The following is a 14,525-nucleotide window of genomic DNA, read 5'->3' as shown; positions in this document are numbered from 1 at the left end:
TGAAACTAGAAATCAACTACAAGAAGAAAACTGGAAAAGTCCCAAATGTGTAGAGATTAAACAAAATGCTACTGAACAACTATTGGGTCAATGAAGAAAGCAAAGAAGAAATCAAAAATTACCTGGAGACAGATGAAAATTAAAATACAACATACCCAAATTTATGGAATATAACAAAAGTGGTATTGGGGGGAAAATTATAGCAATACAGGTCTACCTCAAAAAACAATAAAAATCTCAACTAAACAACCTAACAGTACACCTAAAGGAACTAGAAAAAGAAGAGCAAACAAAGCCCAAAGTTAGTAGAAGGAAGGAAGTAATAAAAATCAGAGTGGAAATAAATGAAATAGAGACTAAAAGACAATAGAAAAGATCAATGAAACTAAAAGATAGTTCTTTGGAAAGATAAACAAAATTGGCGAACCTTTATCTAGATTCACTCAGAAAAAAAAGACAGAAGTCTCGAATAAATAAAATCAGAAAGGAAACAGAAGAAATTATAACAGACACCACAGAAATACAAGGATTATAAGGGAATTCTAGGAAAACCTATACACCAACCAATTCAATAATCTAGAGTAAATGGATAAACTCTTAGAATCATACAACTTTCCAAAACTGAATCAAGAAGCAATAGAGAATTGGAATAGACCAATCACCAGTAAGGAGATCAACACAGGAATCAAAACCTCCCAAAGAACCCAAGTCCAAGACCAGAAAGCTTCCTCGATGAATTCTTTCAAACACTCAAAGAAGACTTAATACCTCTCCTTATCAAACTCTTCCAAAAGATTGAGGAGGATGGGGACACTTCCTAACTCATTCTTCAAGGCCAAAATTACCCTGAGACTAAAACCAGAAAAGGACAGCAGAAAAAAAGAAAATGATAGACCAATATCAACGATGAACATAAATGCAAAAATCCTCAAGAAAATACTATCAAAATTGAATACAACAACATGTTAAAAAGATCATGCACCATGATCTAGTGAGATTTATTCCAGTGATGCAGAGATGGTTCAACATCCATAAATCAATGTGATACACCACATTAACAAAATGAAGAATACAAATCACATGCCCCTGACACAGGAAGGGTTAATAATCACTGGAAAAGGCTTGCCAACAAACTGTGACCCAGAGGTGAGAAGGCCAGTTAGCCAATGATGGGTAAGACCTCCCAGGGGAGGCAACCTAAGCCAGGCACTGGTCGCCCAGTGGCACAGATGGAGACACGATATCGTGAGCAGGAGGGACTGTTGCCTAGGAGGTCTTGCATGCTCCGAGATAAAATATATGAGCACAGCAATAACATGATAATATCAAAACAGAGGCCAAGGGAGGGCTCCTTGAGAAATCACTAAGAATTCTTGGCATTCGCTAATTACATTGTCCAGAACTCCGGTGTATGTTTAACAGATGTAAGCTATGTATATATTGAAATGCTGGTTATAATAAACTCAGAGTGGCCATCAGCCCTCTCCGCATCTATCCCGATGTGTACATTGGATTGCAACACCGACAGCTCATCTTAATAGATGCAGAGAAAACATTTGACAAGATACAGCATCCATTTATGATAAAGACTGAATAAAACAGGTATACATGGAAAGTATCTCAAAATAATAAAGGCCTTATATGACAAACCCACAGCTAACATCATACTCAATTGTGAAAACTGAAAGCTGTCCTTCTAAGAACAAGAACAAGACAAGGACGCCCACTTTTGCTGCTTTTATTTAACATAGTATTGGAAGTTCTAGCCAGAGCAATCAGGCAAGAAAAAGAAAAGAAGGATCCAAATTAGAAAGGAAGAAGTAAAACTGTCACTACTTGCAAATTACATGATTTTATGTATAGAAAAATCCAAAGCACCCACCAAAAAACTATTAGGAACAATAAATGAATGCAGTAAAGTAGCAAGATAGAAAATCAACATATACAATCAGTCATGTTTCTATATGCTAACAATGAAATAGCAGAAAGAGGAATTAAGAATACAATCCCATTTACAATCACAGCAGAATAATTTTACCCAATCACCTTAGAATAAAGTTAACCAAAGAGGTAAAAGACCCGTACACTTAAAACTATAAAACATGTTGAAAAAAACAAATAAGACACAAAGAAATGGAAAGGTATTCCCTGCTTGTGGATTGGAAGAATAAACATAGTTAAAATGTTCATACTTCCTAAAGTAATCTAAAGATTCAAAGCAATCCCTATTAAAGTCCCAGCAACAATTTCCACAGAAATAGAACAAAGAATTCTACAATCTATATGGAACAACATGAGACCCTGAATAGCTAAAGGAATTCTGAGAAAAAAGAACAAAGCTGGAGGTATTGTACTCCCTGATTTTCAAAACATCCTACAAAGCTATAGTAATCAAAACCGCATAGTGCTGGCAGAAAAACAGACACACAGATCAATGAAACAGAATTAAGAGCCCAGAAATAAGTTCCCACATGTATGGACAGCTAATTTTGACAAAGGAGCCATGAATATACAATGCAGAAAGGAAAGTCTCTTCAACAAACAGTGTTGGGAAAACTGGACAGCCACGTGCAAAAGAATGAAAATAGACCATTATCTTACACCATATACAAAACTTAACTCAAATGGATTAAAGACTTGAATGTAAGACCGGAAACCATAAAAATTCTAGAAGAAAACATAGGCATATGCTCTTTGACATAGGTCTTAGCAGTACCTATGTGAATACCATGCCTACTTAGGCAAAAGAAACAAAAGAAAAAATAAATGGGACTACGTCAAACTAAAATGCTTCTGCATAGCAAAGGAAACCATCGACAAAAGGAAAAGACAATGTAACAACTGGGACAATATATTTGCCAATCATGTATCTGATAAAGAGCTAACATCCAAAATATACAAAGAACTCATACAACTCAATGACAAAAAATAATGCAATTAAGAAATGGGCAAAGGATCTGAACAGGCGTTTTTCCAAAGATATACAGATGGCCAACAGGCACATGAAAAGATGTTCATCATTAATCATTAGGGAAATGCAGGTCAAAACTACAATGATATATCACCTCTCGCCTGTCAGAATGGCTATAATTAACAAGAAACAACCAGTGTTGTAGAGAATATGGAGAAAAGGGAACACTCATGCATTGCTTGTGGGAATGTAAACTGGTGCAGCCACTACAGAAAGCAGTATGGAGATTCCTCAAAAAATTAAGAATACAAATACCATATGATCCAGATAGTCCACTTCTGCGTGTTTATCCAAAGAACACGAAAACATGAATGCAAAGATATTTGCACCCTATGCTCATTGCAGCATTATTCATAATAGCCAAGACTTGGAAACAACCCAAGCATTTATCAAGGGATGAATGGATAAAGAAGATGCAGTATATATACACAATGGAATACTACTCAGTCTTAAAAAATGAAATCTTGCCGCTTGCAACAACATGGATGGACCTCAAGTGTATTATGTTCAGCAAAATAACTCAGACAGAGAAAGTCAAATGCCATATTATTTCACTCATAAGTGGAAGATAAAAACAACAACAGCAACAACAAATAAACACATAGATACAGCAATTAGGTTGGTGGTTATCAGAGGGGAATGGGGTGGGGGGAGAGTGAAAGGAGTGAAAAGGCACATGTGTACGATGATGGATGTAATTAGTCTTTGGGTGGTGAACATGATATAGTCCACACAGAAATAGAAATATAATGATGTACACCTGAAATTTATATAATATTATAAATCAATGTTAATTAAAAAAAAAGAACTCATACATACTAAGAACTGACTGAGGCATGACAAAGAAGTAACTAGTGAATGACAGCAAAACTCTTGTTATAGGTAAAATACAATTGCAATGCATGTTATAATGTAAAGATTTACCATAAAATTACAAGATTGCAAAATATATTTTTTCTTACCATTGAGGGAGAAAATTTCTTTTTAAAGTTTTCCACACAAGGAGGAAGATAACGTCTTCCAAAAAGATTTGCTAACACCACCACTAAGGTTTCCATCACATCTTCAGAAAATGTCTTTCGGCCTGTTTAAAGAGTTTAATTTTTCAAAACTTTGTAGAACAAAATTTGTCATTTCATAAAAACACTTTGCCAGTTCTTAATACCTAAACTTAAAATTTCAAGGTAAGTCACTATCCAGATTTTTGGTGAACCTGTAATAAAGTACAATATTACTTTGTAACAATGCAGACTAATAGAACTCCTACTGACATAGATTGTTGGTATCATTGTATCTACTGTTAGCTGTAAGTACCTAAAAAAGAAATAAACAGCCGTTTGCCCTTTAGTTCCAGAATTGCCCCAGATTCCATCATGGGCTTCAAACATTCCCTTTGTTCAATCTGTTCCACTCAGTTTTTTCAACTCTGTTCAAAACCCACTGATGAGTGAAGGCCTTATGCTGCTTTCCAAATTCTTTGTCTGCCATAAGAGACCATACATTATCCCAAACCACTCTCTCTTTGGCACATGTAACAGTCCAAAAAGAGCTCACAACTGCTCCAATGACGTGCTTTTCCTCCTGATATTTTTCTCTCCCTGGAATACTTTTTATTTCCTATATTTTCATAAGCCCAATTGCCTGTAGTATTTTAGGGATTAAATCTCCTTGAGGGAAAACCTACGTGTGATTCCTGATTTACAATCTGCCACCGTATTTAGCAGAGTGTCATGCCCACACGGATAGCCACCTAATCAGTAGTCAGTAATGAATGAGAAAATGACTGCCTCCCACTGCTGGAGAACTGTGAGCACGAAGAGTGGAGCTGTCCAGCTTCGTGGGGAAAAAGAGTCAACTTGATGTATTTACACTGACAGCATCATGGCAAATTCTGTGTTTTTATTTCTTTAACATTGTGATACACTTCACACAATACTTGTGAAATTAGTAAAATTCAGTGATGATTACGTTCTATGATCCTTTCATGAAAAAATATAGATTAATGGGGATTAAAGGCTTTATGGTTTGATCCGTTAGTAGTTCTAAGGTATGTTATATAATATTTTAATTATTTCATATTATTATAACAAATGTTGATAATTTACTGAAAATAAAATGAATAGCAGAATATTAATTATATAGTCCAGGTCTCAGATGTCATCATTTGAGTTTGGATTACATCACTTTATATTTCTCTCTAGCTGATGGCATTATCTTACAGTTAGGAAAAAGGGAAAAATACTTTATAATTAAAAAAAAGAAGTGATTACAGATGACAATATTGTGATACCAATATATTTCTATAATCTATACTTGACTTCTAACTGTAACTTCATATCTTACTATGATACAGCTAATGATTAGGACCTAAATGTGAGATATCATAAAGAAGCCGGTTTTCATGTCAATGACCAGATATAAAAAGGATAAAATTAGTGATTTTACATATATTAGTGTAATTTATTTCAATTGATATGCATTAAAAATCTTGTGATTTCAGAAAAATAATGTTTCTTATTCTAAGGGTTTATTTTTAAAAATCTAAACTATATGAAATGATCATTGAGAGTATTTACATTTATAGGATACATATTTAAAAATACACCACATTTATATTGATGTTTTTATAAACATATTTAATAATATAAAAATAAGAAAAATGTTCAAAATACATTAAGAGAAAAAGCAGTTAGAAATTACATACCATACAAAGTGAGTGAAGTTCTGGGGAATGTGTGGGTATATGTAAATACAAATGTGTGGGCTCTGTGTGTGTGAGTGTGTGTGTGTTAGCACACACCATTCAATGAGTAGAAGTGTGGGGAAAGAATACTTGCTTACCGTCTATGCTGATTGGAATACACAACTTGTGAAATAAACCTTTTACCAGCAAGCTTACTAAAACGAAATTTGCAGGTTCATGGTAGTGCAAATGGGACACAAGTCCAGTATATCCAATGGGAACACATTTTTCATTCAGGTATCCCTAGAAATCAGTTTTAACACATTAACCTCAGTCTCTACATCTCAGAAATATCAAACAAATAAGTCATTAACATAGGAGATTTCAGTACAGTAGAATTAAAACTGTGTACTAATATCTTAATTTAGTGGAAATACATTTAAACCTTACCTCTGTGACCAAGAATTGCAAAGAATATATGAAGTAAAATTTTAACATGCACTCAATCTTTGGTCGCTTGAAGGACATCAATGAATGCTGGAGAACTGATAATGCCTATACATACATACATCAAAACATCAAGTTAGATATTAAGCGGAATTTATAGTGTGTCTTCTAAATGAAATATCCAAAGGACAATTAGGCATTTCTATTATGGAACATGGTATTATATATACTTATGTACTATACGTAATGTATAATATATTTTTACATTTTTTTAATTTTCTTTTTTTTCCCCTGAGGAAGATTCACCCTGAGCTAACATCTGTGCCAACCTTCCTTTATTTTGTCTGTAGGCTGCCATCATAACGTGGCCACTCATGAGTGGTACATGTCCACACTAGGCCAAGGAGCCAGCCTCTATTTTTACATTTTTAAATTTGGCATTGCATATTGCTCTATTATATTATTTATTATAATCATTTCATCCATAATGTTTTTATTATATATGCATTTGTTTAATAGACACTGGTAAGAGAAATTTAGAGAAAGAGATGAATAATTACAACTTTACACATGACAGGTGAGAAGTAAACATAAGGTATAAAAATGTAAAACAAAGAATTATGAACATTTCAGTATCTTGTCATTTTCAACTATTAGTTATTTCTTTGAAATTTGATTTTTAATATGTTTTAGACCAGACATATTTACAGAAAAAAAAGGTTTCTTTTCTAATATGTACAGAGCCCAGGGGTAATGTTAATTGGAATATCATAAGGTTAATTTTCCTTGTTTGAAAGCATGAAAGTTAAAGGCACATTTTTGCGTTGACTAAGGGTACTGTAAAGTAGAATCAAATGTTACAGTGAGTTTATTTAAAACACATTGTTTTTTTATTCACTTCAGCTTATATAACTAACGTAGTTTATTATAAAATTGAGCTGAAATTGTTACATTTATTAAGCTAATTTAAATAGTATGAAACAGAGTACCTTGGCTTTGGCATCCTCTTTGTCATTTGCTTTGGCAACTAACAGCATAAGTCTGAGAACCAAGGATATGCTTAGAGGAAACTGACCCTTCAGTTTGGGCACATTCGACTTTAAGAGCCTTTGTATCTTGGGTAACGGAATATCATAGAAGAACACATTTCCTATGAGATCTTCTCCACGTCTTCCTGCACGACCCGACATCTAAAGAGACGTTCATGTAACTTTTAAATCATTTCAAATCTTGTCTTTGTAAATGGTTAATGTCTAACTAACCTATACCAGCTGGAGCATTAAACTTTCGAAATCTTGAAAGAGTTCTTTGTTGCTTGGAATGTTAATTTTAGCAAAGTTTAAAATATTATTTTATTTTACAAATATATTATTAAAATACGTTTGCTTTTTGAGTAATGCTTATGTTTAAAGATGATGACTTTTAAAGCAGGAGGATTTACTGTCTTCTTTACCAATGCATTTCCAGAAACTAGTCTGAATGGAGAACGTTTGTAGACACTCAATTTATAGTTGTTGGTGCATGGCACCAACTGGGCGCTCAGAAGATGTGCTTACCTCTTCTTCAGACTTTTTTTTTAAGTTCAGTAATATTTACCAAAGCAGGGAAATTCTCAAGAAAATTAATCTATCTAGCCAGTCAATGATTATTCAAAATGTACTTAAATATAATCATCTTCATAAAATGTCATATATCTAAAACCTATTTTTAAATATTTTTATGGTCCCCAAACGTTTCAGGATAAACATGGTTTATCTTGGCTTACTGAATAGATGTTCTAGATCTCTACGTACACAAATGTAACAAAAGGGATGTCTTATAAATACCTGCCGAAAGTTCAAGGCATCCAAAAACACAGAATCTTCCGTAAAAACAACAGATTTGCATGGCATATTAATTCCTAAAGCAAGAGTTGAGGTAGCTGTTACCACCTATGGGTGCAGGGTAGATAAAAGAAAAACAAATTTAACGTAGAATACAGAGATGTATGTATAGGCACTAAATATTGACTAGATAAGACCCCCAGAAATTATGTTTATTGAGTAAAAGTCCAATTGGAAGCCAATGTCACAAAAAATACAAACTCTACATTTTCTTTCGGATTATGTAACTGTATCATAGAGATCATAGAGATTCTTATTCTCCTTAATGGTTTTCCTTAATATTTCAATTATCTAGCATTTTCAGACTACAAAATGATGTGAAATGAAAGCCATTCAGTAAGTATTCATTTTTTTGCGTAAATAAAAGCAATAGGTTATAAAAGGAGTATCACTTTTGCATTATAAGATTTCTAAGTAGAGAAGATAGTGGGGGATAAACTCAAAGAGAGAGCAGGAACCAGGTCACATCAGGAATTAAAAAACCACTCTAAGGAGCTTAGATTTTAAGAGAAAGAGGAGTAGCACGATATAATTCATATTTATAAGAGAGCTTTGGCTGGTCTGTGAACTAATTTTAGGGGGTGATGAATGGAAGCTGAATGATGCGATAGGAGGCGTTTGACTTATTTCTAGACAGATGAGAGATGATGGTGTCATTGAGCAGAAAATAGTGTTCTCAGTAGAGAAAAGACATATGAATAAAGTATATTTCCTGGGATTTTTGCTTTCCTACCTCAATTTTACAACGCTATTTTGACTCACATTTTTTAGAAAAAATTGAAGCTATCAACTGGAATCTGTCTTATCTTTATCTTATGCCAAACCTGCTTGAGGTTGCTCATATCATTTCTTGCTTCTCTTTTAGCCTTTCTTGTCTTCAAAATAGACACAGTTATGGTTATATATTTTTCTCTAAGTATTACTTTAGCTACACCACATCAGTTTGGCAATATAGTGTTTTATTTATCTATCAACTCTATATTTTCTTATTTCCACTATAATTTCTTCTTTAACTATTTTGAACTTGTGATATTATGTAAAACGTTACATTAGTATACCTTCCTAATAATGGAACCATCTGTACCTCTAGTAATGATTTTATCTTAAAATACATTGTGTTTGATATAAACATAGCTATACCAGCTTTCTTTTGGTTATTATCTGCATTTTATTTTTCTTCCTTTCAATCTCTTTCCTCTTCTTAAGTTTTAAATGTATCCCCTTATAATCAACACTTTGGATACTTTGTTAAACAAGTAAAAAAAATTTCCTCTTAGAGCTAATTTCATATACCTCCAACATATTTAATGTAATTGTTATATTTGATGATCTAGCTACCAGTTTATATTTTGTTGTCTATTCCTCACAGCATTTTAAATCTTTCTGTCTGCTTTATTACCTTTTTATTGAGGTGAAATGAACATATAACATTATATAAGTTTCAGGTGTACAATTTTATAATTTGACACCTGTATACAATGCAAAGTGATCTTTGGATAAACACCCAGAAATAGAACAGCTGGATGATGTGGTATTTCTAGTCTTAATTTTTTTTTTTGAGAAAGTTTAGCTCTGAGCTAACCTTTGCTCAGATGCTAACATACACCACCAATCCTCCTCTTTTTGCTGAGGAAGATTTGTCCTGAGCTAACATCTGTGCCCATCTTCCTCTATTTCATATGTGGGATGCCTGCCACAGCATGGCTTGATAAGGAGTGCATAGGTACACACCCAGGATCCGAAGCAGCAAACCCCAGGCCGAGGAAGCAGGGCACACAAACACAACCACTGTGCCACCGGGCAGGTCCCTCTATTCTTAAATTTTTGAGGAACCTCCATACTGTTTTTCATAGTGACTGTACCAGTTTGCGTTCCCACCAGAAGAGTATGAGGGCTCCCTTTTCACTCATATGTGCAATCCAAAAAACAAAACAAAACGAACCAACAAACAAAACAAACTCATAGAAACAGAGAAGAGATTGGTGGTTACTAGAGCGGAAATAAGTTCGGGGTGGGGGAAATGGATGAAGATGATGTATGGTGATGGATGCTAACTATACTTTTGACGGTGATCACTTTGTATTTTTTATTGGTTTGTAATATTATATAAATTTCAGGTGTACATCGTTCTATTTCTATTTCTGTGTAGATTACATCACATTCACATCACCATATACATGTGTAGTTTTACCTCTTTTGCCATCTCCCCTCCTCATTTCCCCTCTGGTAACCACCAATCTGTACTTTGTGTCTATATCTTTGTTTGTTGCTGTTGTTGTTTTCTTTTTATCTTCCACATATGACAGAAATCATACAGTATTTGTCTTTATCGATCTGACTTATTTCACTTAGGATAATGCCCTCAAAGTCCATCCATGTTGTCAGAATGGAAAAACTTCATCTTTTTATGGCTGAATAGTATTCCATTGTATACTTATAACACGTCTTCTTTATCCATTCGTCCATCGATGGACATTTTGGTTGTTTCCAAGTCTTGACTATTGTGAAGAATGCTGCGATGAACATAAGGGTGCATATATCTTTTTGAATTAGCTTTTTATAATTTTTGGATAAATATCTGGAAGTGGAATAGCTGCATCATATGGTAGTTATAGTCTTAATTTTTTGAGGAATCTCCATACCGTTTTTCATACGGCTGCACCACTTTACCTTTTCACCAACAGTGTACAAGAGTTCCCTTTTCTCTACACCCTCACCAACTCTTGTTATTTCTTGTCTTTTTGATAATGGCCATGCTAACAGGTCTGAGTGATAATTCATTGTGGTTTTGACTTGTATTTTCCTAATAATTAGTGATGTTGAACATTTTTTTGTGTGCCTATTGGTCATTTTTATGTTTTCTTTGGGAAAATTTCTATTCAGATTCTCTGCTCATTTTTTAATCTAGTTGCTTATTTTTTCATTGTTGCATTGTATGAATTATTTATTTATTTTGGATATTAACCCTTTATCAGATATATGATTTGAAATATCTACTCCCATTCAGTGGGTTTCCTTTTTGTTTTGATGATTATTTCCTTCACTGTACAGAAGCTTTTTATTTTGATGTATCCCATTTGTTTATTTTTGCTTTTGTTTCCCTTGCCTTTGCTGTCATATCCACAAAAACATCACTAAGAGCAACATCAAGGGGCTTACTACCTATGATTTTCTTTTGAATTTTATGGTTTCAGGTTTCAAATTCAAGTCTTAAATACACTTTGAGTTAATTTTTGAGTACAGGGTAAGACAGTGGTCCAGTTTTATTCTTTTGCTTGTGGCTGTCCTGTTTTCCCAACACCATTTATTGAAGTGACAGTCTTTTCTCAATTGTATGTTCTTGGCTCCTTTGTCATAAATTAATTGACCATATATGCATGCGTTTATTTCTGGGATCTCTGTTCTGTTCTATTGAACTGTGTGTCTGTTTTTATGTCAATACCATACTATTTTGTTTACTATAGCTATGTTGTATAGTTTGAAATCAGAGATCATGATACCACCAGCTTTGTTCTTCTTTCTCAAGATTGCTTTGGCTATTTGGGTTCTTTTGTGGTTCCATACAAATTTTAGAGTTATTTCGTTTATTTCTGTGAAAAATGCCATTGGAATTTTGCTAGGGATTGCATTGAATTTGTAGATTTCATTGGGTAGTATGGACATTTTAACAGTATTAATTCTTCCAATCCATGAACATGGAATATCTTTTCATTTATTTGTGTCTTATTCAATTTCTTTCATCAATATGTTATAGTTTTCAGTGTAGAGGTTTTTGCTTCCTTGGTTAAATTTATTCCTAGATATTTTAATGTTTTTGATGTGATTGTAAATGGTTTGTTTTCTTAATTTCTCTTTCTGATAGCTCGTTATTAGTGTATAGAAACATCATAGGTTTATGTGTATTGATTTTGTATCTTGCAACTTTACTGAATGTGTTTATTTGTTCCAGCAGTTTTTTGGTGAAGTGTTTAGAGTTTTCTGTATTGTATCATGCCATCTGCAAACGGTGACAGTTTACTTCTTCCTTTCCAATTTGGATGCCTTTCATTTCTTTTTCTTGCTAATTGCTGTGGTGAGGACTTCCAACACTATACTGAATAAAAGTGACAAGAGTGTGTGTCCTTGTCTTATTCCTGATCTTACGGGGAAGCTTCCAATTTTTCATCATTGAATATGATATTCTTTGAGTTTGTCATATATGGCCTTTACAATGGTGAATTATGTTCCCTCTATATCCACTTTGTTGAGAGTTTTTATCATTAATAGATATTGAGTTTTATCAAATGCTTTCTCTGCATTTATTGAGATGATCATTTGATTTTTACCATTCATTTTGTTTATGTTATGTATCACGCTAATTGATTTGTGGATGTTGAACCATCATTACATCCTTGGAATAAATCTCACTTGATCATGGCATATGATCTGTTTAATGTATTGCTGAATTTGGTTTGCTAACATTTTGCTGAGGATTTTTGCATCTATCTTCGTTAAATTCATTAAGGATATTGGCTCATAACTTTCCTTTTTTGTGGTGTCCTTGCCTCATTTTGGTATCAGGGTAAACTCATAAAATGAGGTTGGAAGGTTTCTCTCCTCTTAAATTTTTTGGAAAAGTTTGAGAAGAATGTGTATTATTTATTTATTTATTTGATGAGAAAGATTGGCTCTGAGCTAACATCTGTGCCAATCTTCCTCTATTTTGTATGTGGGAAGCCACCACAGCATGGCTTGATGAGTGGTATGTAGGTTTTTGGGTGGGATTTGAACCTCCAAACCCCAAGCCACCAAAGTGGAACACATTAACTTAACCCCTATGCCCCTGGGATGGCCCAAGAATTGGTACTAAATCTTTAAATGTTTGGTAGAATTCACCAGTGAAGCTATCTGGTCCTGGACTTTTGTTTGTTGGGAAGTTTTCCATTATTGATTCAATCTCCTTAGTAGCAATATGTCTGTTCAGATTTTCTGTTTCATCATGAATCAATCTAGGTAGGTTTTATATTTCTAGGAATTTATCCAATTAGTCTATGTTGTTCAATTTTTTGGCATATAATTGTCATAGTAGACTTTTAAGATCCTTTGTATTTCTGCAATATCTGTTGTAACATCTCCTCTCTCATATCCGATATTTATTTGAGTCCTCTCACTTTTTCTTGGTGAGTCTAGCTAAGTTTGTCAATTTGGTTATCTTTTCAAAGAACCAGCTCTTAGTTTCATTGATCTTTACTATTGTCTTTTAGTGTCTATTTCATTTATCTTTGCTCTAATCTTTATTTCCTTCCTTCTACTATCTTTGGGCTTCATTTGTTCTTCTTTTTCTAGTTCCTTGATGTATAAAGTTAGGTTGTTTACTTGAGATTTTTCTTGTTTTTTGATGTATGCCCATATTGTTATAAACTTCCCTCTTAGAATCACTTTTGCTACATCCCACAGATTTTGGTATGTCATATTTCTGTTTTCATTTGTCTCTATGTATCTTTTTATTTGTTCTTTGATTTCTTCAATGACTCATTGGTTGTTCAGTAGCATGCTGCTTAATCTACACATTTTTGTGGTTTTTCCAGTTTTCTTTTTATAATTAATTTCTAGTTTCAAACCATGTGGTCAGAGAAGATGGTTGATATAATTTCAATTTTCTTAAATTTATTGTAACTTGTTTGGTGGCCTAGCATGTGATCTATCCTGTAGAATGTTCCATGTGCATTCGAGAAAAATGAATATTCTGTTGCTTTTGGATGGATAAAATGTTCTATATATATCTATTAAGTTTATATGGTCTCATGTGTCTTTTCTGGTCAATATTTTCTTATTGATTTTCTGTCTGGATGATCTATCCATTGATGTAAGTGTGGTGTTAAAGTTCCCTACTTTTATAGTAATGCTTTCAGTTTCTCCCTTTAGGTCCACTAATATTTGCTTTATATATCTGGTAATTTTATGTTGGCTGCATATATATTTATAAATGTCATATCTTCTTGCTTGCTTGACTCTTTTATTATTAGGTAATGTCATTCTTTATCATTTATTACAGTCTTTCTTTTAAAGTCTGTTTTGTCTGATATGAGCATAGCTACCCCAGCTTTCTTTTTGTTTCCATTTGCGTGGACTATCTTCTCCATCCCTTCACTCTCCGTCAGTGTGTGTCCTTACTTCTGAAGAGAGTTTCTTCTAGGCAGCATATAAATGGCTCTTGTTTTTTTATCCATTCAGCCACTCCATGTCTTTTGATTGGAGAGTTTAGTCTATTTAATTTAAAATAATTAATAGATATGTATTTATTGCCATTTTGTTAATTGTTTTCTGGCTATTTTCATAGTTCCTCTCTGTCCATTTCTTTTTCTCCTCCTATCTTCCTTTGTGGTTTGATGGTTTTCTTTAGTGTTATGTTTAGATTCTTTTCTCACTTTCTCTTAGCTATTTACCATAAATTTTTGCTTTGTGGTTACCATGAGGTTCACATATGACATCCTACGTATGTAACAATCTATCTTAAGTTGATAACAACTTAAACTTGAGCGAATTCCAAACCTTTGCATTT

General features: G+C 33.4%; 1 protein-coding gene across 10 annotated transcripts in view; it reads right to left on the bottom strand.

Annotated features, from left to right (window-relative positions):
• LOC103556794 (probable ATP-dependent RNA helicase DDX60) overlaps nucleotides 1–14,525 on the bottom strand; it is a 108,460-nt gene that overhangs the window by 20,444 nt on the left and 73,491 nt on the right. For 2 of the 10 annotated variants that reach the window (XM_070608187.1, XM_070608200.1), the window contains exons 29-33: nucleotides 7,928–8,032; nucleotides 7,091–7,291; nucleotides 6,105–6,209; nucleotides 5,813–5,957; nucleotides 3,934–4,055 (exon numbers count right to left, since the gene is read on the bottom strand). In XM_070608187.1, the coding sequence (XP_070464288.1) occupies nucleotides 3,934–4,055; nucleotides 5,813–5,957; nucleotides 6,105–6,209; nucleotides 7,091–7,291; nucleotides 7,928–8,032 (678 nt within the window). Of the gene's footprint in view, nucleotides 1–3,933; nucleotides 4,056–5,812; nucleotides 5,958–6,104; nucleotides 6,210–7,090; nucleotides 7,292–7,927; nucleotides 8,033–14,525 lie in introns of those variants that run through there. The other 8 variants (XR_011536882.1, XR_011536883.1, XM_070608194.1 and 5 more) reach the window with 6 other exon arrangements.

Source organism: Equus przewalskii, chromosome 2 (assembly GCF_037783145.1).
Source record: "Equus przewalskii isolate Varuska chromosome 2, EquPr2, whole genome shotgun sequence".
Taxonomy (NCBI): domain Eukaryota; kingdom Metazoa; phylum Chordata; class Mammalia; order Perissodactyla; family Equidae; genus Equus; species Equus przewalskii.
This window is presented reverse-complemented; position numbering and strand designations above follow the sequence as displayed.